Source organism: Hipposideros armiger, unplaced genomic scaffold, assembly GCF_001890085.2.
Source record: "Hipposideros armiger isolate ML-2016 unplaced genomic scaffold, ASM189008v1 scaffold_232, whole genome shotgun sequence".
Lineage (NCBI taxonomy): Eukaryota > Metazoa > Chordata > Mammalia > Chiroptera > Hipposideridae > Hipposideros > Hipposideros armiger.
In genome coordinates, this window is record NW_017731582.1 from 2,080,695 (window position 1) to 2,105,557 (window position 24,863).

The 24,863-nt window shown below is 53.1% G+C and overlaps 2 protein-coding genes across 2 annotated transcripts in view; both read right to left on the reverse strand.

Moving 5' to 3' along the window:
- The window catches only part of CROCC (ciliary rootlet coiled-coil, rootletin), a 39,348-nt gene extending 30,018 nt beyond the window's left edge, over positions 1–9,330 (reverse strand). The window contains exons 1-8 of the mRNA XM_019654929.1: positions 9,211–9,330; positions 8,516–8,657; positions 7,125–7,279; positions 2,011–2,196; positions 1,830–1,913; positions 1,694–1,755; positions 1,444–1,609; positions 792–898 (exon numbers count right to left, since the gene is read on the reverse strand). Coding sequence (XP_019510474.1) covers positions 792–898; positions 1,444–1,609; positions 1,694–1,755; positions 1,830–1,913; positions 2,011–2,196; positions 7,125–7,279; positions 8,516–8,657; positions 9,211–9,270 — 962 coding nt within the window. The 5' untranslated portion in view covers positions 9,271–9,330. The remainder of the gene's footprint in view (positions 1–791; positions 899–1,443; positions 1,610–1,693; positions 1,756–1,829; positions 1,914–2,010; positions 2,197–7,124; positions 7,280–8,515; positions 8,658–9,210) is intronic.
- Positions 9,331–21,311: 11,981 nt separating this feature from the next.
- Positions 21,312–24,863, reverse strand: part of NECAP2 (NECAP endocytosis associated 2) — a gene marked incomplete at its 5' end in the record, with an annotated part of 21,258 nt that continues 17,706 nt past the window's right edge. Inside the window, 2 exons of the mRNA XM_019654847.1 lie at positions 21,312–22,415; positions 23,247–23,408. Coding sequence (XP_019510392.1) covers positions 22,367–22,415; positions 23,247–23,408 — 211 coding nt within the window. The remainder of the gene's footprint in view (positions 22,416–23,246; positions 23,409–24,863) is intronic.

Sequence of the window (24,863 nt, forward strand, 5' to 3'; positions counted from 1 at the left end):
ATAAAATTAACAAAAAATAAATAAAAAGAAATCTATTAATAAAAAAAAAGAAAAAAGAAATTTAGTGAATATTTTATGATTTTAACAAAAGATCATTAATTAAACAAATTTTTAATGTAAAACAGGAAACAAATTGGTCTACCTGCCTCTGGGCATGCTCCTTGCCTCGCCTGCTCAAAGCCCAGACAGGACCAAGCTCCCCTGCTTTTGAGGCTCTCCTACCAACCTGACCTCCCTTCACCTGCCTTTCACTCCAACCCCACCGACTGCCATACTCTCCCACCCCCAAGCCTGAGCTCAGGCTGTGCTCTCTGCCTGGAATGCCCCCAGCTCTGCCAGTAAAATCCTACCCACCCCTTGAGGTTAGTGCAAATTCCACCTCCTCTATGAAGCGTTTTTCCGACCTCCCTACCCCTCCCATCCTCTGAGCATCTGGGACATTCTCTCTGTCCCACTTTCCTATCACTGACCGTTCACTTCCTCAGCCTAGAATTTTGGAGGGTCTCTATCTTTTCAACACTAGAGGCAGTGAGGATATGAGATGAAATAAAATGTACAAAGAACCTAGCTCAGAGGAAACACCTAGTAAATGTTGACTCCCATGATCGTGGTAAGAGTTTTCATTATTACTAGTTGCCTCTGCATCTCCTAAGGCTTGGCACACAGTAGGTGTGTTGACTTGGTCTAAAGTTCAACCGAGTTGAGTTGAATTCAACTTAAAAAGCAGAGTTGCCACCCAGCTGCTGTTGCTGCGTCTCCCCAAGCCTCCCCCTCCGCCAGCCAGGCCTTACCGCTCGGTGGACATCTTCACCTCGCTGACCAGCCGCCGGACCCCTACAACCTGCCTCCAGAGGAGGAGCAGGCGGCTGTGCTCGTTGCTGAAGTAGGCATTGAAGGACTGCAGGGAAGACAGGCTGAGTAAGGGGCCACCCGTTTCCTCCCCAGCTCTGACCACCCTAGGAGGCACTGTCGCCCAGGGAGGGGGTCTTCCCGTGGCCAGCTCCGGGCCTGTGCACAGGGCTGTGTCAGAGCTGCTACTCCCATGCTCCCAAGCCTCCCTCTGTCACAGTGAACTGGGTTTCAATGCCTTCACTGGCTACAAAAGGCAGCAAGAAAGTGCCAGGGGCCTGGGTTTGCATTTCAGCTACCAGCTGCATGACTGTGGGCAAGTTACTTAACCTCTCTTCAAAAAGAGGATGATGGCACCTACCACATACACTTATTATGAGGAAGAGAGGAGGAAATGCACACCTGGCATGTAGTACGTGCTAATTCAAGGCCAGCTCTGATTTAACTATTTACCTCCTCTAAAGGGCTCACCTGGCCAGCTGGGCACTCCCGCTCCTCCCGAAGTCTGAGTTCTTACCACTATACAAAAGCCCTTCCCCTCGGGTCAGGATGGACCCACGAGGCCCCACTGGCCTCCCAGCACCTTGTGCCCACCTCCTCCTCGCGCCTCCATGCAGCCTCCCGCTGTTCCAGCTCCTTGCGGCTGCGTGTCCAGTCGCTGGTCACCTTGCGTATGTCCTCACTCAGAGCCTGGTTCGCCGAGCTCGCCTGGTCCAGCTGCTCTCGGAGCATGGCGTTCACCTGGGCCAGGCTGGCGCTCCTGGGTGAAAAGAAAAGGGGCCAGTGGGCACATGGCCAGAGAGGACCGCTCTGCCAGCCGTGACCCCTCCCTGCTGTGCCCCACCTCTGCTGCTCCTCCTCTAGGCGAATGAGGGTGCTCTCCAGGTCTCGGCTGTGCTCTGTGTCCTGGGTGGGAGAAGGAGGGCATCAGGTTGGGCACACAGAGGGAAGGGCCTGCCCTGCCCCACCCTGGCACCTACCCTCAGCCGCTGCTGCTCCAGCTCTGTGGATCTCTCCAGCAGCTGCTGCTCCAGATCTGAGCACTTCTTCTTGTACTGGAGAATCTGGGGATGGGTGGGGAGCGAATGGTTAGCCCCAGGAGGTAGGGGTAGGGCAAAGTGAGCACATGGGGAGGCAGGAGCAGGAGTGGGTGGCCCTGACCTTGGCCTGCAGCCGCTGCACAAGCTGGGCCTGCCGCTGCTGGCCCTCCTGGTAGGCCTGCAGCTTGCGCCGGTAGGAGGCCTGCTCCTCCTGCAGCTGCCTCCGCAGCTCCACGCTCTGCCGTGCCAGCCCCCTGGGCTCCTGCGTTTCCAGCTCCCCAGACTCCAGCCGCACAGCCTGCTCCAGCTGCAGGGAAGGGCCTGGGTGAGAGTCCTGGGCCTCCGGAGAAGGCAGACACAGGCCTCTGCAGGGGGCGCCAGGCTGGGCCCAGGCCCACAGTGCCTTGCAGGCATATGGGGCAAGCCCAGGATGCAATGCACATGTGCACAGGTTAATTCAGCCATGCACGGACACACAGGTGAGGCGTGCATGGACACACAGGTGAGGTGTGCACGGACACACAGGTGAGGCATGCATGGACACATGCAGGTGGACCCATAAACATGTGCATGCAAAGCACAAAGATGCACCTGGGGGTAAACCTTAGAGGCCCTGGGTGCACTGTGAGGCTTCCCTCCAGCACAACTAGCCCAGCTGTGGTGGATGATTATTAGATCCATGTCCATGTCCCCCATCCCCACCCTAAGTGAGCTCAGGAAAGCCTGGCTTTTTATACCCCCTGGTATCTTAGACCTAGAACAGTGTTAGTGGCATGTTTGTTGAGGTCATGCATTAATGGCATGAGCACATATGAAAACATTCAAACAGAAGAATCTATACATCCATGCATATCTGAGCTGACATGCACAAGACCCACAGGCGTGTCAAACATCCCCGGTGACACAGATGAACTCCGCAGCCTGCCCCCACTCCCCGCATACACATCGCTCAGATGAGTAAGAGGTGCGCACAGATGTTCCAATATACAGCACGGCTTATTAATCCCCTCTCAGTCCCAGCCCGGCCCCAAGCTCCCACCTCTCCCTGACCCCATAGGAAGCCTCTGCTGTCAACGCCCTTCCTCCACCCAGCTTGCAGCCCCCTCATCATCACACCCTGTAGGCCCAGGCAAGATGCCTGGCTCTGACTGCCCCCACTAGCCTTGGAACCCCCTGGGCCCCTTAGGCACCTGCTGGTCCCACCTGTTGGGAAGGCTGCTGAGGACGAGAGGGACTAACAGGAGTAATAGTACCGAGGGAGAACCAATGGATGACAGCCCAGCCCAAGGGACTCTGACACCGGCCCGCACTCACTATCCACCTCCCCAATGCCTGGCCTGCTATAGCCTGGGTAGGGCATTCACACACATCCACACCGGGTCCCAGGGAAGCCAACAGCAAGGACAGCGACTCTCACCCATGCTAATAACGGGGCCAGGCCAGGTTAGTGGCCGCTACAGGTTCCCTGCAGGCCTGCATTGACCTAGTATGCCCAGGAGATGCTTAACGAGCCACTGAGGAAGCTGAAACTGGCCACTGGGGTGCCACCCACAGGGAGGGGCTGGTGGGAGCTGCTTGGGGGCCTCATCTCAAGTTGGGGGGAACATGGTCTGAAGCTGTGCGGGGAGGCGGTATGTAGGGGGTCTCTGCCTAGAGGGTGCGCTGCAGGTCTGTGACCAGTTTCTACAAGGAGCCCACCTAAGTCAGGTGATGGGCAGAGTATCTACATCTGAGAGTGCTGGCGGTGGCACCAAGATGCTGTGTATGATGTGCATCCATGTGGGTGTACCTCACGGGTGTGAGTGGGGGTGTTTGTTGTCATTTGTCTTCACCTGGGACCGACCCTGTGTGTCTCTGTCTGGGCCTTCATGGGGACCAGGGTTAGGTGGCATCTGTGCTCGCAGGTCTACGTTGTGGTGCTGGCGTTGGGTGTGTATGTGTGTACCCACATGTTTATGTATTTGTCTGTCTGTATGCGCAATCGTGTGTCCGGGCTCTGCGTGTGTCTGTGGTATGCATGTCGGTGACTCTATGCTTTGTGCACCTGTGTGTACCTTTGTCTGGCCGTGGGTGTCCATGAGGCGTAAGACAATGTAGTATGTTGTCTATGAAATGGGTATATCACAGTGGAGCGACTGTGCATGTCGGTGACACATTCCACACCTGGGTGGGACTGTGTGGTGTCTGGCTTCTGCAGTGCTCAGTCCATCAATCTGAGCGCATCTCGGGGTGAGTTTGTGTTTCTGTGTGGTGTGTTTTGTGCATCTGTGTGGGTCTGAATGTGGCCTGTGCTACAGTGTATGATTTGCATAGTTTGGAGCAGGTGCTGTTTGCTTCTGTGATTAAGAGGGGTTCAGGCAGTTGCAGGGAGTTCCACCTGCTTCCCCAGCATTCACAGCCAGGCCCAGGCCACTCTCAGCCACACCTCACCCCTTTCCACAAACTTCTCCCCTCACAAAACAGCCTTTCAATGTTACTTCTAATTCGAAAGGGAAGCAGGGTGCCACCAAGCTGGGGATGAAAGAAGTTTACTGTCTCCCCTAGCAACCGTTGCCCTAGTACCCGTTATTAGAGTCACTCTATCCAGGTTGCCATGGACACGGGGAGCCCAGGGGGTTCATCCTGTCCTGTGGAGCAAAAGGGGCATAGCCACTCCCTCCTTCCCATTCCAGCTGCCTCGCCCAACACCTGCTCCTCAGGGACAAAAAGAAGGGTGGGCTCCCAGGGACCCTGAGGGCCTCCGTTTGAACTCGGAGGTGGCCACTGGGAGCCGCTGCCTCAGTTTCCCTACATGCAATCAACAGGACACAGATCCTGACCTCGCCTCCACTCTCTTTTCCCAGGGATGCTGTAGGGTTTAAAGGGTCCGAACAACCTCGCCGACTGCCCCCCAACCCAGCCCACATGCAATAGTTATGGCCACAGGGACAGGCCCTGCCACCTGCAGCACAGGGACAAGTGGGCAGTAGGGAGAGGTAATGCCGCAGGACCGCAGAGCCAGACCACGGGCCTCATCCCAGCTCTACCACTGACCTTGGACCTGTCATGCCTGTTTCCCTATCTGCACTAAGGTGACTTCCAGGCTCAGATGTTCTCTGTGGACCCACTCCCCCACCTCCCAGGGAAGGCCTGAAGGTCATTCTCATCCAATCCCTGCCTCCAGGTGGGTCTATGCAGACACCATCTCAGACAGAGCACACACACTAGGCTGTATATGCTATTCAGGGGCCTCGCCAGTCTCATGAGGGAATTTTCTAGACTTAACACAGACCCCATTCTCTCACACTGTGGCCCCAGCCCCAGTAGCTGTGTCCTAACAGAAAAGAGACCTGTTACCTCCCACCTCTTCTCCCCTTCCCCTGCCAGCCAGTGGAGCAGTACTGGCTTCACTGTCCGTCAGAAGATGGGATTTAAGAGGCAGCCCCCACCCCAGTCCATGAACCTGGCACTGTGCCAGAGGCAAAAAGGTGAGAGGCTGGGAAGGGGCTGGCTCAGGGCCTCATCACCAGGGACAATGTGGAACTCAGGCCAGCCCGCCCTCCACACCCCCTACAAACCCTGGGAAAACTAGCTGTGCTCTGTCTCCAGTGCTGAGGGGCACTGCAGGTCCCCCACCGTGCTCCTCTGCAAGTCCCAACAAGTCAGGGGCTTGTCCGAGCGGGCGGATACCAGGACACGGGCACAGCCCACAACCACACACAGAAATGCATATCCCTCTTCCCAATAAGAGTATTCGAGACCCTGCGTGGACAGGCAGACTCAGGGGCCCTCGGCTAATCCTGGCTCTGCCAGTACCACACAAGGGACCCTGGGCCAGCTTCAGTCTCCCATTTCCAACATCAGATGGTCATGTCTGAGGTCCTTCCAGTTTTCCAGGGGCCAGCTGCCCTCTCTGGAACTCCCAGCCCAAGGGTCTCTTCCCATACCCAGGAAACAAAATTGCAATGCAGAGCCCTGGGCTGGGAGTCGAGAGACCTAGCCTTCACTGACTATGTGACCCCAAGAACAGTGCTTTCCCTCTCTGAGCCTCTGTTAAATGAGCATCACAGTGGTTCCAACCTTGGTGCATTAAATGGAAAGCACCCAGGCCAGCCGAGTGGTTCAGTTGGTTAACAGGTTGATCAAGAGTGCGAGCTCTGAGCAACAGTGTCGCTGGTTCGATTCCCATATGGGCCAGTGAGCTGCCCTCGAGCTGAGCTGCCCCTGAGCTGCCAACAGGTGGCAAGATGGCTCAGCTGGTGAGAGCACGTGCTCCTAACAACAAGGTTGCCTGTTCAAGATGGTGGGCTATGCCCACCTGCAACTAAAGACTGAACTCAGCACCTTGAGCTGAGCGGCGCAACAGGACTTAGAGCTGAGCTTGCTGCGCCCTCCGCAACTAAGATTGAAGGACAACTTGGCTGTTCCCCTTCCCCAATTACCCAATAAAATCTTTTAAAAAACAAAAAACGTAAAGCACCCAGCACCTGCCTGGCACACAGTAGGCACTCAATAAACAGAGCTACTATTATGACTGTCATTAACACCCACACATCTCCCGTCTGCACACATACTCCCTCCCTCGTGCAACTCTCCCACCAACTTTCAGCCATCATCAACTCTCCAGGGTCACCTCCCGTGAGCCTAGAGGCCCAAAGGAGACAGTGCACCGAGAGCAACCTGCGGCCCTGGCCCAGGCCCTGGGGCCCCCACAAGCCTACAGCACAGCTCCCAGGGGATGTGAATCCTGTCCGGGCTTGGAGGTAGGCCTGGTTCTCCTCTTCCGTGGCTGAGCCTCACCCCATGGGGGGCGGTAGCATGTCCGTGGCTGCCTGTGTCTAGCCCAGCTTGCCCCAGCGCCCAGCCACGGTTGGGTGGACCCCAAGGCCCACGTAAATGGGAGCACAAGGGGATGCCCAGAGACTCAAGAGGTGCCAGGGGCCTCTAGGAGTCTTATTCTCTGTGCCCCCAACCCCAGCAGGCCCGGGACGGACAGGAATGAAATACCCCTCGTGCCAGGCACTTTATTCCATTATCTCACTGATTCTTCACAACCCCACATTGTAGTACCATCCTCACTACGGAAAACAGACTTGGACAGCGGCGCGATCTGCTCAAGTCCATTCAAGGTGGCAGCCACAGTTCAAACCCAGGCTGGCCTGAGTCCCAGTGTGCAGCCTGCCCTGGCCTGGCCGTCTCCCTGCCCTCACAGCAGGGGATCCCCTGGCCCAGCTCTCAGCCCCTGGCAGCACCCACCCTCTCGCTGACCGCGTTGTACTTGATGGCCAGCTCATCGCGCTCAGCACGGCTCTGGGCCAGCAGGTCCTCCATGCGGGACAACTCTTGCTGCAGCAGCTGGTTCTCCTCCTGCAGCGACATCATCAAGGCCATCTCTGTGGCCGGCAGCAGGGCTGGAGAAGGACAGCGAGCACGATTGACTTTTATCTGGGTCCAGGGGGACATCCTCTCCCTACAGGTGCCCCCCTACCCATCACTGGAGGCAGAAAGATGGAACATGCCCCAGGAGGAGCCTGGGTGGGAGTGGATGCAGCACCAGACCACACAAACAGAGCTGAAGAACAGAAAGGTGGGCAAAGAGACAGGCCTAGGGCTAGACTTAGAGTGGACACGACTACAGCATAAGTGTGGCCCCAGCAGGCCTAGAAGGTGCAAGAGAGAGGCTCAGTCCCTAGACAGGAGACGAGGCCCCGAGTTCTAGCTCCTTCCTTCTCCAATTACTACTCTTCCCTGGGCCTCAGTTTTGCTGATCTGTAAAATGGGTGGAACGGTAACCAGACCCTGCCAGGAGAGCAGGAAAGCCTTACTTAAGGGAAGGGTTTCACGTAACTTCTAAGGCCAGGGCTCAATACAGTGTAGGTCAGGTTGTGAGGAGGAGGAGGAGGAGGAGGAGAAAAAGAAAGGCCAGAGGGAAAAGTATTAGTGTCCTCCCTGTCCTGTGGGCTCCCCGTCCACTCGGGAGAACTGGACACACACCACTAGCCTCTAGGCTCTTCCAGCTTGGATGAGGGCTCTCTAAGTCCCTGTCTGGGGTTCCCAGGGGCCCCAGCATTCCTGGTCTCCCAAGAAGGCTGAGGTTGGACAGGGACTGTGGCAGGAGCACCAGAAACACCCCCAAGGAGATCTGCTAACACACCAGCTATGACTATGTGCCCTTCCCAGACTCTCAAACCACATGTGCAGTTGTGGGTGCCACCCACCATGAGGAGCAGGGGCCCATCAGCCTTCCTGCCTGAGTGGGGAACGGACAGGACCACCCCTCGGGCTTCTGCAAAGACCTGAGCTAAACTGAACTGCCCTCCCCCTGTAATCTCAGGTTCAGCCAGCTCACACCTTCCCTAGGATGGAATGTGGAATTTGGGGTCTAAGTCTTTGCAGCAAGAAGGTGATTCTCTGCACTGCCTTCTAGCAGCATGACATGGGCACAAGTCCGGGCAAATTACCTCTCTGAGCCTCCATTTCCTCATCTGTAAAATGGGTCCCTCCATCCTAGGGTTCTGCCTACCTCCCACTGAGTATTCAAGAAATGGAAGCTGCAATCATTATCATCATCATGACTGTTGAGGAGGGAGATGTGAGCAGAGGTGAGATGGAGCAGTGTCTATGCAGGGGCGAGGGAGGGGTGGTACCTGGGCTTTCAGGCTGGGAGAGGTGGCGGGTGACAATCTCCCTGATGCAGGCGGCTAGGCAGGTGGGCTGGCAGTCCTGGGCCGGGTCCTGTACACTCAGGCCCGTCTCCTGGCCCAGCCCCAGGACACTGCTCTCCAGCGTCTGCGGGAAAGAGAGAAGGTCTGTGGGGGACCTGAGTCCCTGGGCTCCCTGGCCTGGGGGGCAAGGAGCAAAGTCCTGCCACCCAAGATGTGGATGTCCAGGAGACTGGAAGAAAATCCCCCAAACGGAGGGAAGCCTGGGAGTTAGAATCACAAGAAGGCCCACAGAAGGACACTCTTGTGTGTCCCCTTCCAGGGAAGGGGGCCCCAATGAGGGCCAGAGAACCAAACCCCATCAGGGCAGCACAGAGTGTTGGGGTACCAATCCAGCTCCAACCTAGATGGGTGAGAATCCCACTGTGCCAGCAGAGGTCACCCCAACCCTAAAATCTGGGAGTAGGGACCCCCACCCCCCACAGGTGACTGGGAGAAGGGAACCACAGTAGCTGAGTCCGGTACAGCCCCCTGCCCCGTCTGGCTAGGAGCTGCAAACTGGCGCCCCTGTGCGCCTCACCACCACACCTCTCCCACCACGCGACCCTCAAGATGCGTGTACTCCTCACCCATCTCTTCCACAGCAACTGGAAGGGGTGGGCACAGCAACCAGGACCCACCTGGATAACCGTCTCCAGTGCCAGCTGAGCCTCCAACGACCCCTCCAGCCCCAAGCTCATGGGGAGAGGCTGTAGACACCCCTCTCCAGGCCCTTTTCTAGGGCCCCGAGACTAGATCAATCCGCCCAGCCCACCCCACAGCCAGACTGCTGTGCTGAGCACAGGGCAGATTAGGCTTAAATCCGGCGGCGCCCCCATGTGACCAGAGAGGTGGGAGGGGCTGAGGGGGGGAGAGGATGGCAAAGCCGAGGGGAGGGAAGCGAGTCAGAGGGGAACCAAGGGAAGAAGGATGTAGAGGGGGAGGGGAAGGGAGGAGCGGGGAAGAGGTGGGGGAGGAAGGGAAGGGAAAGGGTGGAGAGAGGGAGGGGGGGAAAGGGGAGGGGCCTGGAGGTGAGGATCCCCAACACACACACCCCACACTCCCCAACTGCTGGGTCCTAGAGCCCCCCAAGCTCAGGGGATGGGGTCAGCTTTCTGGAGACAGGAAAGGCCAGAGTCTTTGAGAGTTTGTTAAAAATGTACCTACAGGGTGCTAGGGGACTTTTCCCATGTCCAGTGCAGGGAAAAGAACATAGGCTGTGGAATCACCCAGACCATGCAAGGAAGTGAACCCCCCCTCACCCCGCTCCCATGTCCCCCAGCTGTGTGCCCTGGGAGAGCAACTTTGCCTCAATGTCCTAGTGTAAGACGCAGATAATGTTGGTGCCTATCTCATGGAGTTGTCTGGGGGATTTATAGAGAACGTGTGACTCGGGGCCGGGTTCACAGTGACCATTCAATAAATACTGATTTCTCTCATTTGAAAATCCAAAATGTACAGTCCCTGTACCCCAGGGCCCTGGGGCTCAGTGGTCCACCCACTACCTCTCATTATTCCTTCCCTGTGGCAAGGAGGCTGTATAGCCTACTGGTTAGGCCCACAGCTCTGGAATCAGGGTCAGATCTGGGGGTCACATCAGAGTCCACTCTGCCACATGTTGGCAGTATGATCTTGGGCCTCTCTGAGCCTCAGTCTCCTCGTCTCTAAAGTGGGACTCATAGCACCTACTACATAGAGTTGTTGTGAGAATTAAATGGGTTGAAAGTTGTTTGGGTTTAAAACCACAGCTGGGGGCCGGCCGAGTGGCACGTTGGTTAAGAGCTGGCTTGGGACGCCAGCTCTGAGCAGCAGGGCCCCGGTTCGGATCCCACATGAGGGCCAGTGACACTGCCCTCTACAGCTAACATGGTGAACAACAGCTCAACCTGGAGCTGGGCTGCCGTGAGTCGCCGGTGACTGCGTAGGCTGCAGCCCCTGCTTCAGTGGGTTGCCATAAACTACTGTGTGTGGCCGGCAGCCAGCGTGAGCGGCCAGCAGCTGGTGTGAGCTGCCAGGAGCCGCCCGTAAGCGGCGTTCCAGAGGCCGGCGACCGATCTGCCTCATCCGGGAAGCGCGCAATGATAATACCAACATGGGCCAGTGAAGCGACCCTCCACAACTAGACTGAAGAACAAAAGGACAGCAACTTGTCTGTTCCCCTTCCCCTGATTCCCCAGCACTGTTCACCTCCCCCAATTCCCCAATAAAATCTTTAAAAAAAACAAAGAAAACACAGCTGGTAATGAGCAGTTGGTAGATGGCAGCTGCTGTCATTAGCATCAAGTGTCTGGGCTCCTGCTACCTCTCCACCCTTGGCCTCAGGACACCCTCTACTCCAAATGCTCTGTCCCATAGGAGGCATATTTGCATTCTCTCATTAAATCCTCATCTCAACCCTTTCCCAGATGAGAACTTCGAGGTGCAGAGAGGTGGGGTTCTTATTTATTCAAGGTGGCAAGCCCAGAACCCATTCCACTTAGGCCAGGCAGCCTCCCAATAGTGCCTCAGGGCAAGGCTGGGGCATTTGCCCTTCAAGGCTCTACAACTCTGTCTAGGTCAGACCCAGGAATGCAGCAGGTGCTGCATAAATGCACATCAGTCCAACCTGGACCCCTCGCCTGCCGCTAGGGAATCTGTTCTGCAAATGGAAAACCAGAAAACAGGGCACACCAGGCCAGAAAGAGAAGTGCCACCAAGTTGCCATGGCAACCAAGGCCAGATTTAGGCAAAACTAAACTCAGCCAGAGGCAGAGCGCTGCCGCTACAAAACCCTAGGACCCCTATTTTCCCACCTCCTCACAACCTCCAGAAATGCCTCTACAGGCTACACACCCATAACCAGAGCAGGGGGAGGCCGCAAACACACTTAGGCCAGGATCTCCACTCCTGCTTGCCAGGCTTGGCATAGAGGGGCCCCTAACATGCTTGGTGAACTGAACTGATTTATTGGATGCCTTCCTCCAGCCAGTGCCCTAAAGGGTGCGGGAAGGAAGCAAGATGCCAACCCTTGGCTCTGCCCACAAAGTTCTCCCTGTAGAGTCCTACAGGGTTCTATAGGTCCCAAGAAATCATATCTAAACCCTGTGTATATGTACAGATCTCCAACATCTGCAGCTTCCATCCAATTCTCAAAACAATGATGGCATTCCTCACTGAAAAGGTCTGGAATGCTATAGCTTCAGCATATAGCTTCTGACTGCCAGGACTCCAAATTTGATATGCCTCCCCACCAGCTGTGTGACCCTGGGACGGTGACTTTGCCGCTCTGAACCTCAGTTTCCTCATCTGTAAAATGGGATAATAACAGTGCCAGCTGTTAATTCATGAGAATTAAAGAAAATGACCCATGCATAGCTGTGTGCTTCAATATGGTGTGACAGAAACTGCTATGTGTTCAAAAACTATTTCCAATTTTTCCTAGGAAAATGGCTAGAAGCCATTTCCCAGACTCCCTTGCAGTCAGATATGGCCATGTGATCAAGTTCTGGCCAGTAGAATTAAGACAGAAAGAATATGTGCCACTTCAGACCTGGCCCATAAAAACCTCCCATGAGGAATTGTTTATCTCCTTGGCTGTCCACTGGCTGAAAAGAAATAACTCTGAAGTCCTGGGGGATGCCGGAGCCACAAACTGGAAGGGATTTAGGTCACCATGTAGAAAACCACCTGCCAAACACCCAACAGGGCTTTTCATAAATGATACATAAGCTTCTGTTGTGTTGAGCCTCTGATATTTCTGGATGTCACTATCACATCAGCTATTGTTAACTTAATCACTACATGCTGTCAAATAGTGGATAAGTGTTGGCTGATTATTGTTATAATTATCACTAGTATTATTGGCTCTTTCCAGTACCTAATCTAGAAGCTTGTGCCTGGTATACAGCAGAATCTCAGCCATTGTTTGCAGATCCATTGGCAGGAGCTAGCCAAAAAGTCCCTCAAAGATTACTTATGAGTTTCAAACATACCTGCTGCTCTTGCCCACTTATTCCTTTTTTATTCTCCAGTTACTGACTAGAAATTATAACAAAAACATTGAACCAACCATGAGCCAGGCCTTGTGCCCAAAACTTTGCATCTGTACCTTATCTATTTTAACCTTCTTGACAGCCTCTTGATGTGGTACTGTTCTACCCACTTTACAGGGACAACACGAAGGCTCAGTGAAGTTAAATAACTTGCTCAAAGTCACCCAGCCATGAAGGGCTGAAGCCCCAGGTGAGACCCAGATATTCCTGGTTCCAAAGTTTAAACAAAAACAGCAATGGCTACCATTGTATTGTGCTTACTGTGTGCCAGGTACCACCCTGGTCTCTGATGTATATTATATAAGCCACTGCCATCTCTTGCTTAGACTGCTGAAGGATGTCTGTTCTTTGTTTGTTTTTGTTTTTTTAGCTGAGCCATCCTGCCACCTTTTGGCAGCTCAGCTTGGGCCGGGACTCAAACCACTGTTGCTCAGAGCTCGCACTCTTGAGCAAGCTCTTAACCAACTGAGCCACTCGGCCAGACCATTGCTTGGACTCTGAGATGGCTCCTTATGGGTCTCCCTGCCTCCCCATTTGTCCCCCACTCCAGTCTATTCTCACACAGTCGAGATCACGTCCCTCTTCTGTTCCAACCCTGTCCCACTGCCTCCTATCACACTCAAAATTCAAAGTCCTGCCACTGCAAACAAGGCCTACCTAACCTGGCCCCGCCCACCTCTCCCACTTCATCTCCTTCCCTCTCCCCTTGCTCACCCTGCTCCAGCCTTGCCGGCCTTCTTGATTTTGAAACACACCAGACACACTCCCACCACAGGGCCTTTGCACCTGCCATTTTCTCCACCTGGAATGCTCTTCTCCCTTCCTTTCATGGCTGACTCCGAGTGCTTGTCAACCAGATCTTGGCTCAAAAATGTCACCTCTGAGAGAGCAAACCCTGACCTCCAACTAAGTGGTCTCTGCCAGTGGTCATCCACTATTTTCTCCAACACGTATGCTGTCTGTCTTCTCCAAGGGCAGGGACCAAGTCGGCCATGTTTGCTGCCATCTCCACACTGCCTAAGGGCCAAAGCGCCATGAACAACATTCGCTGTTGAGTGAATGAATGCAAACAGAAAAATTATAATATAGGAAACTAAACGAAAGAAGAAAAAAAAAAAGAAAAACAATCCCCCTGGGCTTTGGTGGGCTCACAGATGATGTTACCCACAGACTGGACTCCAGGAAGGACTCCCACTGAACTTTTCCAGCACCTGCCACATCCCAGGAGTTCAGGGTAAAAACCCAGCACTGTCTCCCACATCGGACTCCTGGATGGCAATGGTGCCTAGTCTCCAACAGCCGGCCTCCGTCCCCAGCGCTTGAGAGAAACACAGAGAGCTCAGGGGTTCTGACTTCGGAGGTTTTTCCTGAACTGTGCTTCGGGCTAAGGAGGAGCCAAGGCTGGCCTTAGTCTCTGGTCTGCTCCTGGCTTATTGATTAAGCACCTGCTGTGAGCTCAGCTAAGGAAAATAGGAAATCTCAGATGAAAACAGACAGAAGATACCTCCATGGAACCCTCCGCCACTGTCCCATTCACCCAGACAAATCCTGGCTTCAGGAGCTGGGGAGACCATGGCACGGTGGCCTCAGGTCCCATTTTGAGAAACCCAAGGGGTGGAGGGCCCAAGTCCCTGTGCAGGCTGTGCCATCTTGGGCGACTAAATTGACCTCTCTGGGCCTCAGTTGCCTCATCAGTAAAACGGAGCTACTCTCGACTCCGTAGGGTTGCACTGAGGTGACATGACCTCCCCCAAGAGAAGGGCAGGGATGGTGCCCGGCCTTCAGGAAGCCACAGTAAGGGGTCTGTTTGCGGGGACAGTTGGGAAGAGCCTCCCACCGCAGCTCAGCCCGGCGGAGCGAGGGGACCACCGGGGCAGAGGGGCTCTCGTAGGGCGCCTGCAGGCCCCAGGGCCCGGGCAGGCTCCCGCCACGGCCCGCCCACCGGGGCCTGCGAGACCCGGGAAAGACTGGAGCCGGACGAGGCAGGATGTCCGCAGAGCCCGCGGATGCGCGCTCTGGGTGGCCGGAAGGGGCAAGGGGAGCGTCGAATGCGCCCAGAGCGCCCTCAGGGCCCGGGACGCGGCTCCAGCCCGCCCCTGCGCGTGCTCGCCTTCCCGCCCTCCGCGCGCTCGCCTTCCCGCCCTCCGCGCGCCGCAACCTCAGCCCTGCGGCCCCATCCGCGCGCCCCCGCCGCGTCCTCCCGCCGGAGCGCGCCCCACGTGCTCGAGCCCCCGGCCCGCGGGAGCGCGCGCCGCCGGCCTCCTACCTTCGTGCGCTGCCGCTGCCGCTGCCGCCGCTGCTGAGATTGAGCGGGTCGGACCGGGCGGAGCCAGGGGGCGGAGCCCGGACCGGACCCGCCCGCGTCCCGGGAGCGGAGGGCGCGCCCTAGGGCCCGGGCGGGGCCGCGGTCGGCGTGCAGCGGGGTCTCTCTATTTAGCGTTTACTGAAGACCCGCGCTGGATGAGGGCTCTTCGGTCACGATCGCGTTTACTGCTACGGATAACCCAGCAAACAGGGATTATTCGCTCTTTTTGTATAAACGGGAAATTGAATATTAAGCAAGTCGCGCAAGGTCTGGCTGCTATAAGGTGGCAAAGCAGAATCGGAACCCAGAACCAGCTGCAGAGTCCCACTGAGGCCTCGGCTCGTGCCCTCTTGTCTTAAAGGTCTTAAACTCCTAAGCTCTGGCCTCGACCCATCGCCTAGCCATCCTGGGGGAGCAATACTGAGGCGTCAATGACATGACCTGTGGGGAAAATGTCTGTTTTCCTGCTTGTCCAGTCACCTTGGATGAGGTCCTCTGGCCTCAGTTTGTTCATCTGTATAATGGTGGAACCCCATCTGCTACCCGTTTCTTCTCACAGACTCATGAGCCTCCCCTACCTGGGATGGTTAGATATGATCACAGAGGAAACCATGCTTTCCAGGCTAAACGGCATGAGTGTTTCTATTGTATTATAACAATCCATCTGCCTCCCTCTGTTCTTGAAGGCATTGAATCAAAGCATCCGTTTAAAGAGGGAGGCAGGTCTGAGAGCCTAAGAGTGCTTTGTTTGAAACAGCATGTTGAATTTTATATTATATTTGGAAAAGAGTAAATACCCAGGAAAAAAAAAAAAGCAGCAGGCCTGCGAGTGACGGTTCTGCGTTTCCCGCGAGGGGAAGGGATGAGTGGGAGTTTATCTTTGTCAAAGAGGAGCCTGGTTTTTATATCTAAGAAACCACACCAGAGGCTGCCAGTGTGCCCTTGGGGCTCTGTCACCAGGAGATGGCACAAGCAAGGCTGTGGCTTGGGCCAGGGCTGAGAGCTATCCGTCAAGGAGATTGGGGTGAATCCCTGTGAGTTGGGGTGAGGAGAGGTGCAAAGTTGGAAGGAGAGGAGGACAGTTTCCCTGAGGTGTCCCTGGCCCAGCTGAGAGAGGCCTGACACCTCTGCCAGTAAGCACTGCCAGCCCCCAGGTGTCCCAGCACGGCCCCTGTCTGGAGTCCCCAGACCTGGGTTCTTACCCTGCCGCTGATGGGCTCATGACCTTACAGTCTACTTCTGACCCTGCCTGTCCCTGTGGAGCTCTCCTTTTTCAGTGTTCCTCACAGCACCAGCGTCTGGGCTCAGGCTCCCATCCTGGCCCCTCCCTCCAGGAGAACTGCCTGATGCCTCGGCCTACTCAGGCCCCTCTCCACCAGATCTCTTTTGGTGACCAGTCCCTGAGCCAACCAGGTAGCCTGAACGGGCTGAGTACCACTGTGCTGGCTGCTTCCTCTTCTATTTTCTCGTTCTGTCCTCAGTCCCCTCTGAACACTTTTGTGAAACAGGTTCTAGAATTATTTCCATTTTACTGAGACTCAGAGAGGTATAGTCACTTGCCCAAGGACACACAGCAGGAGGTTCAGGGACTTCCAACCTCATGCTCTTCTCCCTACACCATGCTGCCTTATAAGAGATTTTGGGAAGGCAGCAAACACAGCTCCTCTCCTTGACCCTCTGAGCCCGAGCCCACAGGAGTCTGCTATAGGGAGGCACATACTTACACCAGCCTCCTCAGGAGGCCTCTGGCTCCTCTCTCTATGAAGAGGCTGGGTCCCTTGCTGTGCTGACTCAGTGGCTTTGTTCAGTTCAGCCTGGCCTGTGGTCATTTGAATCTCCAGGGCTGACGTCCACCAGTCACCCTGCCCCGTACTCAGGTGGTGCCCAGTCCAGCCATCCCAGGACCAACTACCAGAAGGTGCTCACCTGCTCACTGCAGAGGGTTCTAAATCTGCAACTCAGGTAGCTGGGAAACAAGTGACTGAGTTACCACCCCCAGGTTGCTAAGGCCAAATGCCTGCCAAATCCGGGTGCTGGGCTGGCTGGATTCTGCCCACCATCAGCAAAACCACATTAACCAGGAGGCTTAGATGACGGGCGTTCCGGTTAACTGGATTTGCTGGATATCTTTTGGTTAACTTGCCAAGTCTTTCTATAATACCTGACCTTAATAGCAAAACATGAGAAAGACCCAAATGTCCATCAGTAGGTCATGGGTTGTTCATTTAATGGAATACTATGAAGTCATTCTAAATTTTACAAAAGAACACTCAGTGACTGGAGAAATGGTTACAAGATGTTAAGTGAAAGGCTTCAGAACAGTAGGACAGAATAAGCCCATATTTGTAAAAGAAAAATATTTCTGTTTTTTAGTATTTATTTCTTATAGTATATGGTTATAACAGGAAAAAGATGAGAAGGCACTAAAATGCTAACCATGTTCTATACCTTTGGGTATTGGTATGACAGATAACCAACCTTTTAAATGTAGATTTTTCTTTCTTTGAAAAGATGGTACATTTACATGGTTCGAATTCAAATAGTACAGAAAGTTATGAGAAGTCTCTCTCCCATCCCTGTCTCCCAGTCTCCCTGTCTCCCTCTGCAGGCAAGCTGGGGATGATGTTTCCTATATAGCTTTCCAGATATATTATATGTACATAAAGTATTTTTCCCTTCCCATTTTTTGTGAAAAGAGAGCATATTGTACCTACACCTTATTCTGTACCTTGCTGCCTGCCCTTGATATGTTTAGTGACAATTCCTTATTAACATGTAAAGAGCTTTTCATGCTTTGTTTTCCCCCAAGGATCTAGTATTCCACTGTATGGATGTGTCACATCCTGCGTGGCAAGGGCAGTGAAAAACGAGAGGGGTGGCGCAAGGTTAAAGAGCGCGAGACAGAGATAAGGCTAAAGCGGGGCCAAGGGGCATCAGCCTCTAAGGACTGAGCCCCGAATCAGGCCGACACATGGATTTTACTGAGAAAATTTCAAGGAAGTGAAACTGGATTACTCAAAGATCCGTGTGCTATGTGCCTTAAGGCTGTTTTCCATTAACCAGCTCCCACTGTACTCCAACATGTACTGTGCCTTCATACAGCCTGCACAACCCCCAAGACAGCGTTATCGTGTTGCGTCCTATACAATTAAGGGAGATGACCGATATCATTCTATCGGGTCTCAGTGTTCCGAGGCACTTCCTCAGGACCTCGTTAGGTCAGGGGTTAGTGTGGGGGGGCGGTCGTGGACGTAGCTGTAAGACAACACGGATGTACCTAAATGTATATAACCCATCCCTTAGTGACAGACATTGCAGTGGGTAAACTGTAGTGAATTGTATTGTGTCCCCCGCAAAAGATATGTTCAAGTCCTAATCCCCAATACCTGTGAATGTGACCTCATTTGGAAATAAGGCCTTTGCAGTTATAAAGGATTCTGAGATGAAATCATCCGGGATTTCAGATCTACCTAAATCCAGGGGTGGGCCCTAAGTCCAGTGCAGGGTGTCCTTACAAGGGGAGGAGGGGACACACACACAGACACAGGGAGACCATGCATGAATGGCCAGATGCAGACATTGGAGTTCTGTTCCTACAAGCCAAGGCTGGAAGAGCAGATTCTTGCTTAGAGCCTTTGGGAGGAGCATGGCCCTGTTGACTGACATCCTGATTTCAGGTTTCTAGACTCCAGAACTGGAAGAGAATAAATTTCTGTTGTTCTAAGCTACTCAGTTTGTGGAAACTAATATGTACGCTATCCAGCCACAGGAAACTAATATGTAAAGTAGACTTCTAAGACAGTACTCCCTGATCCTACTTCCTGGTAGTCACGCCTTCGTGTAATCCCTTCCCCCTCTGGGTGGGTGGGACCTGCAACTGGCTTCTACGCAGTTGAATCCACAGTTGAATCCAGCCCAGGCGATGTGATGTTACTCTCAGATTAATGTTAAGACTGTGACTGCTATCTTGCTGGCTGTCTTGCTTGCTCACTTGGATGAAGCAAACTGCCAAGCTGTGGGTTACAGAGAGGCCCACGTGGCAAGAAAATGAGTGACCTCTTCCCAACAGCCAATAAGGAAAGGCATCCTCTCCTGTCGAGCCCTAAGATGACACTGTGGCCTCAAGGCTATTTCCAATCTTTTGCTATGACAATATTACAGATAATAATTGTTAATATTGTTTTTCTCTTTTTGTATTTACATTACATAGGTACGCAGATTAAAGTATCTCTGCATTCAAGCAGCAGTGAGGAAAAATTGGTCTTCTCTCTCCTCCAGGCCGTTCTGTCCAGAGCATGGTATCTTCCTGTCACTTCCTGCTGTCTACTGCTATTGAGCACCTACTGTGTGCCCAGGATGCATTTCAGTGGCTTCCGATCACCTGTGGAATAAAGCCCCTCCCCTGGCCTGGCATTCAATACCTGCCATACGATGGCTTTCTTAATCCATATAGAGGGCATTGGAACTTCCATATATTAAGTAGGTCTTACGTACCATCCCTGTAGACAGCACAGCTCAAGTAGATCAACTGGATTAAAAGCATGGATACTGGAGCCAGACTGCCTGACTTCCAACCCCAGCTCTGCCACTGAGCAACTATGTGACTTTGGGCAAATTACATAATCTCACTATCCTTTGGCCTCATTTGTAAAACTGGGATGAGTACCTATGTGTTGGGGTTGTTGGCATGGTGAAATGAGTTTTATGTTAAGTGCACAGGACTTAGCAGAGTAAGCATTACATATTAGCTATTATCAACATGAAGGGAACAAACAGTAAGGCCCAAAGGAGCATGTTAAGTGATCTAAGGACCATGCAGCCATGAAATGTGTCCAAATTCCTTTCTCACAGACTCCCACCTCAAATACCCTTTGCTCACCTCTTGTATTAGTTATCTATTGCTGTGGGACAATATTACCACAAACTTAGCAGCTTAAAACAACTTGTTTACTACCTCCGCTTCTGGGCACAGTTTAGCTGGGTCCTCTGCGATCAAGGTGTCAGCCAGGGTGGGGGTGCTCATCTGAAGGGTCAACGGGGCAATTACCAATCTCACGTGGTGTTGGCAGCACCGGTTCCTTGCAGCCTGCTCTTGCCACCCTGACCCTCTCTTTGACTAAGGCAGCTCACACAACATGGCAGCTTGCTTCTTTAAATACAGTTTAAGACAGATGTTGCACCCTCATGTAATACAATCATGGAAGCAACACCTTGTCATCTGCCTTATTCTATTGGTTAGAAGTCGCAGGTCAAAGGGACGATTACACAAAGGAGTGAACACCAGGAGGTGGGGATTATTGGGCCCCTTTCGTGTCACAGCTGTGTATCCAGACCCTCCCAGTGTAGACAGTTCAGGCCTCACAACCCTCAAACCCAACCCCCACCTCCTACCAGTTTTAGCCAGGCCCCCACCCTCCCCCCGTTTGGAAACTGCCATCAGGGGTGAAACTGAAGAGATGCCGGTCCTGTAGCAGCAGATTTTTTTCACTTGGGATTCCAGTTGGTGATGGAGACGCACCAAACTGCCTCTAACCCCCCAGACCCTTCAAGGTGCTTTTCAGGTTTGATGCTTGATGGTTGTTTCCTCATTATCATGAGTTAACGATTTCTGGGCATGCTACCTGATTCTAGGTAAAGGTGATTACGGTCGAACTATAGGATGGGCACCTGCTAGTGCTTTCTATGCCTCATCTGAGTGATGCTTGGGTCAGAGCAGGAGCCTATGGTCACACAGCTAACCAGGAGACGGCCTAGATCCAAAGCCCAGGTCTGTCTCCAGAACCTAAGTGCTTAACTTCGGTATTAAGAGGTTCTTCTAAGCTTTTCATTTCCAGCTTCTAGGCACTTAGAAGGAAGATGGGAAATAGACAAAATCGCTTTCTCCTCCTGAGTCCTGATGCAGTTTCCTCATCCTTATTCAGTGGGCATGGGGAGCCTCAATTCTAATCTTCTTTTCCTTTCTACACTCTTTGTTAGCCAGAGTCGCTATCTCCATAACCAAAAATAAAAACTGCATCTTTCTTACAGAACCCTCAGGCAGAAGTGCAGTGGCCTTTTTCATTTTTTGGCCCCCGTGTGCCTGTACACATTTAAGGAGGTGCTTCCACAGGGGGTCCTGGTGGGGGGCAGGGGCCTTCTCCCAGGTTAGAAGGCAAGGAGCCCAGAATGTCCCAGAATGGCAAAAAGACTGGACGCGTCTAGATGCATAGGAGAGAAGGAACTGGTTGCCTTAGGGCAACAGGACCAAATTCTCTTATTTTGGCCAATGGGACACCGTGGCCCAGGCTTTGTATCTGTACCCATGATGAGTGGTGAGGGGCGGCTGAGAGTCCAGTTGTGGCATCCTGTAGGGTTTAGGGGCCATGCCGCCAAAAACATGTTCGTCTTTGACATACACTGACAGAAGTAAAAATACTGATTTATCTTTTAATCTTAAAAATCTGGTCCCACAAAAAAGGCCGAAACTTTTTCACTCAGAGCTCTGTCATGTACAGTCCCTGAAGGAGGAAAGAGAGAGGTCGTCTGCAAACAAGGCACTTCAGAAACCACCAAGAAAACCCCAGTCTGCCAGAAACTTCACGATGAGCCTGTGAACCCAGAGAGCTGCCAGAGGACAGGGAGGCCAAACCCCCACCTCCGCGAGGAAAAGCTTCTCCTTTCTGGCCCAGACGCTGTTCCACCTGGCTTCCAGCGCCTGCTGTGGTCCTGCCCTGCCTACCTGGCCTGGAAGACAGGGAAACCAGGCCCCGTGGCTGAGATGAAGGCTGTTTCCCAAAGCTCAGAGCAGCGCCTGTGGCCAACAGTGAGGAATGCTTTCAGAACTTGCTGGGACATAGTGCAGGAACGGTCCCTTTAGCAAAGATAATGAGTTAGTGCAGATCAGCACATGAGCAAAGCAAGTATTAAAAATTTTTAAAAAGCTGGTTAACACTCCTGAATGTCTGTTCAAGCTGCAGCCCATAAACCTGCCAGGAAACAGGAAGGAAGCCTCCTCTGCAGGCGCCTCGACTGAAGTGGCTACAGCCAACCGGAGCGCGGAAAACCCCCTTTGGGAACAGTGATCACGTGACACCTGTAATCCCTGAGGAGGTCTGATCGGAATCCAGGCAGCACACGCAACCCCTTCTTTTGCTTTTGGGGCCTTGTATTTAATACGGGTCATTGTGATGGAAGAAGTAGTCTCAGAGTCTCTCTCACGTCAAGAGGACAGACAGGGTAGGGATCCCGGGGCTTCTCTTCCCGTGTGTCCTGGTTGCATACTTGAATCCCAGGAAACGGGAGTGACACGGTGCCAGTTTACTGCCTAACATGCCCAGTCTGTCAAGAGAGTCAGGCGAGGAGGAAAGGAGAGGCTCGGTCCAAACAGAGGCTGGCCAGGGAGCGCTCGGCCTCCTTCCTTTGGCCCAGATGAGGCAGCTCCTTTCCAGAAGTTGTATGAGGATCAAAAGAGTTGTGCTCAGGTCAGAACTGGACCCAGCCTGTGCCTGACTGAGTCTGGCTGGAAGGCGACCTGTAAAGGGAAGACAGGGAGAGGAGGGGAGGGTTTAGATGTTTGAAAATACAAAGTAGGTAAAAGGTAGCTTTTCTCTAGACAGGAAGAACTTCAAGAAGTCAACCCTGGAATATTCTAGAGCAGAGGTCCAGCAAGCTATAGCCCAGGGACTGAATCTAGCCCTCTGCCTGTGTCTGTAAATAAAGTTTTATTGGTACACAGCCATGCCTATTCATTTACATATTGTTTGTGGCTGCTTTTGAGTCAGAAGAACAGAACCAAGTAGATGGAACAGAGATGATATAGGCTGCAGAGTCTACGCTATGTGCTGTCTGGTAGAAAATGTGTGCTGACTCCTGTCCTAGAGCCTGTCCATATAAACAATGGTGCAATAGGATTTTAGCATCTTTTCACCCTGATCCCAAGTAAAGGCTTGAAATTTTAAGGAGCCAGAGAAGGCAAGAGACCTTGTCTCAAAGGTTCGATGAGGATGGGCCAAGGCTAGAACCCAGGTTAAGTCTCAGCCCATTGTTCTGAAGTAGCTGGGGGCGGGGGGCAGGCGGGGGAACAGGCAGGTACTGGGACAAGCCAAAGCACTTGGTAAAGTGGTTTAAAAACCAGAGAGTTGCACAAGGTTGCTCCAGGCCACCCAGCCGTGGAGAGCAACAAAAAGCCTTCATGGAGAGAAACGTGCCACCCAAGCGCACACACTGGGGCGCTGTCCTCTGGCCTGAGAAAGTCCTGAAATCAGAGCTGTTCCTCCAAACATCAGGACAGCATCTAGAGAAGCCCAGGTTTTTAGAGAAACAGCCCTGGCTCCAGTCCCACCAGAGAAATGACCCTCCTCACCCTGTGGATTTCGTGAAGTCTCCCCAGATGTCAGCAGTGGCAGTAGTGGCAGGATTGGGCTGCGGCCAGGACACAGTAGCACCTCCTATTGATGTCCCGAAGTCCGACGGGTAGGAAGAGAAGACAGGAGTCAGATTTCTATTTTTGGTTGTCTCAGTGACCCTGAAATCAGGGTCATGATTCCAGGTGGCTGAGAAAGACACACCCAGAGACGTGCTTTTGGGCAACGAAACAGCCACAAGCTGCCACATTTCTACTATCTTCTCATGAGCCACTGAGGGCTCCTGGAGAAAAAGCAGAAAGCCACATCCGAGGTAGAGGGAGGGGAGGGGCGCCAGTGAGAGAGAATCACACGTCATCTGTCACACAGACCTGAAGCTGACCCTGTTTGTAATGGTTTATGTTGGAAATCTGTTTAAATTTTACTATCTCCTGCCCTGGCTTCTTGAATAGAGACTGCCCACCCAAAATGCAAGGACGTCTTCACATAAAGTTCTCAGTCCAGTGTCTGGATCAACAAGCTAAGAAAATGATGCCAGACTTGTGCCAAGTCCTGGGAGCCTAACTGGTTAGGCGTTGGGGGGAACCTTCCAGAAGAGGTACCACAAAAGCTGGTATCTGTGTATTTCTTCTGAGGTGAGTGGCAGAGGGGGGTGCAGTGCCTGCTTCTATGCTTTGCTGGCACCTCCCCCAGTGCTGCCAACTGTCCCCTCTGAAGGCCTCATGCCTGCCACCCTCCGCCTTCCTATCCAATAGCTATTTCTAATCTGCTCTGGGCTGGGAGACCAGATAAAACTCAGGCCCTCAACGGTTCAATTTTCCAGTTCACCAAGTGTTGAACGTCCATTATCTCACTGGAGCCTCACCGCAGTCCCTGGGGGAGGATAGACCAGGACCTCCTACGTGACTTATGCAGGTCACTTAAGTCTCAGTTTCCTTATCTCTAAAACGGAGACAAGCACAGTGACTGCTTTGTGGGATGCTTAGAACAGGCCCAATACAGGGACGATAATGACGACGATATTTAAATAAAATGAGGGCTCACAAATATGAGTACTTACGAGGTTCTGGGGTATTGTTCATAAAGGCCATACGTGGATTACCTCCTTTGATCCTCACAAGAAACCCATACTGTAGGAATCATTACCACCCCCATCCTACAGATGAGAAAACTGAGGCACAGAGAAGTGGCAATTTTCTGAACATCACACCGGTAAGCTAGACTCAGAACTCAGCCAGCACATAGGTGGTGCTCAGTAAATGTCAGCTAGTCATGCCTCTTATTATCTGACACCATTTTGGTTGCAGATATGCTAATTGCCTGTCCTGCACATTAGAACTTAAGCCCTTGAGAGCAGGGACTTGGTGCTGTACTTATAGTACCCCCAGGGCCTAAAATGCTACCTGGCACATGGCAGGTTCTCCATGTTATCTGTTAAGAATGTACCAGCAATCGAGCGAAGGCCTAAGTCAGTGCTCTCAGGCCTTAGTGAGTGTACAAATAGCATTAAGAACAGATTCCTGCCCCCGCCCCAAGAGACGCCCAGGCAGGTGGTCCTATGACCTCACCCTGAGAACCAAAGCTTAAAGAATAATCCTGGGCAGGCGGGCTCCCTG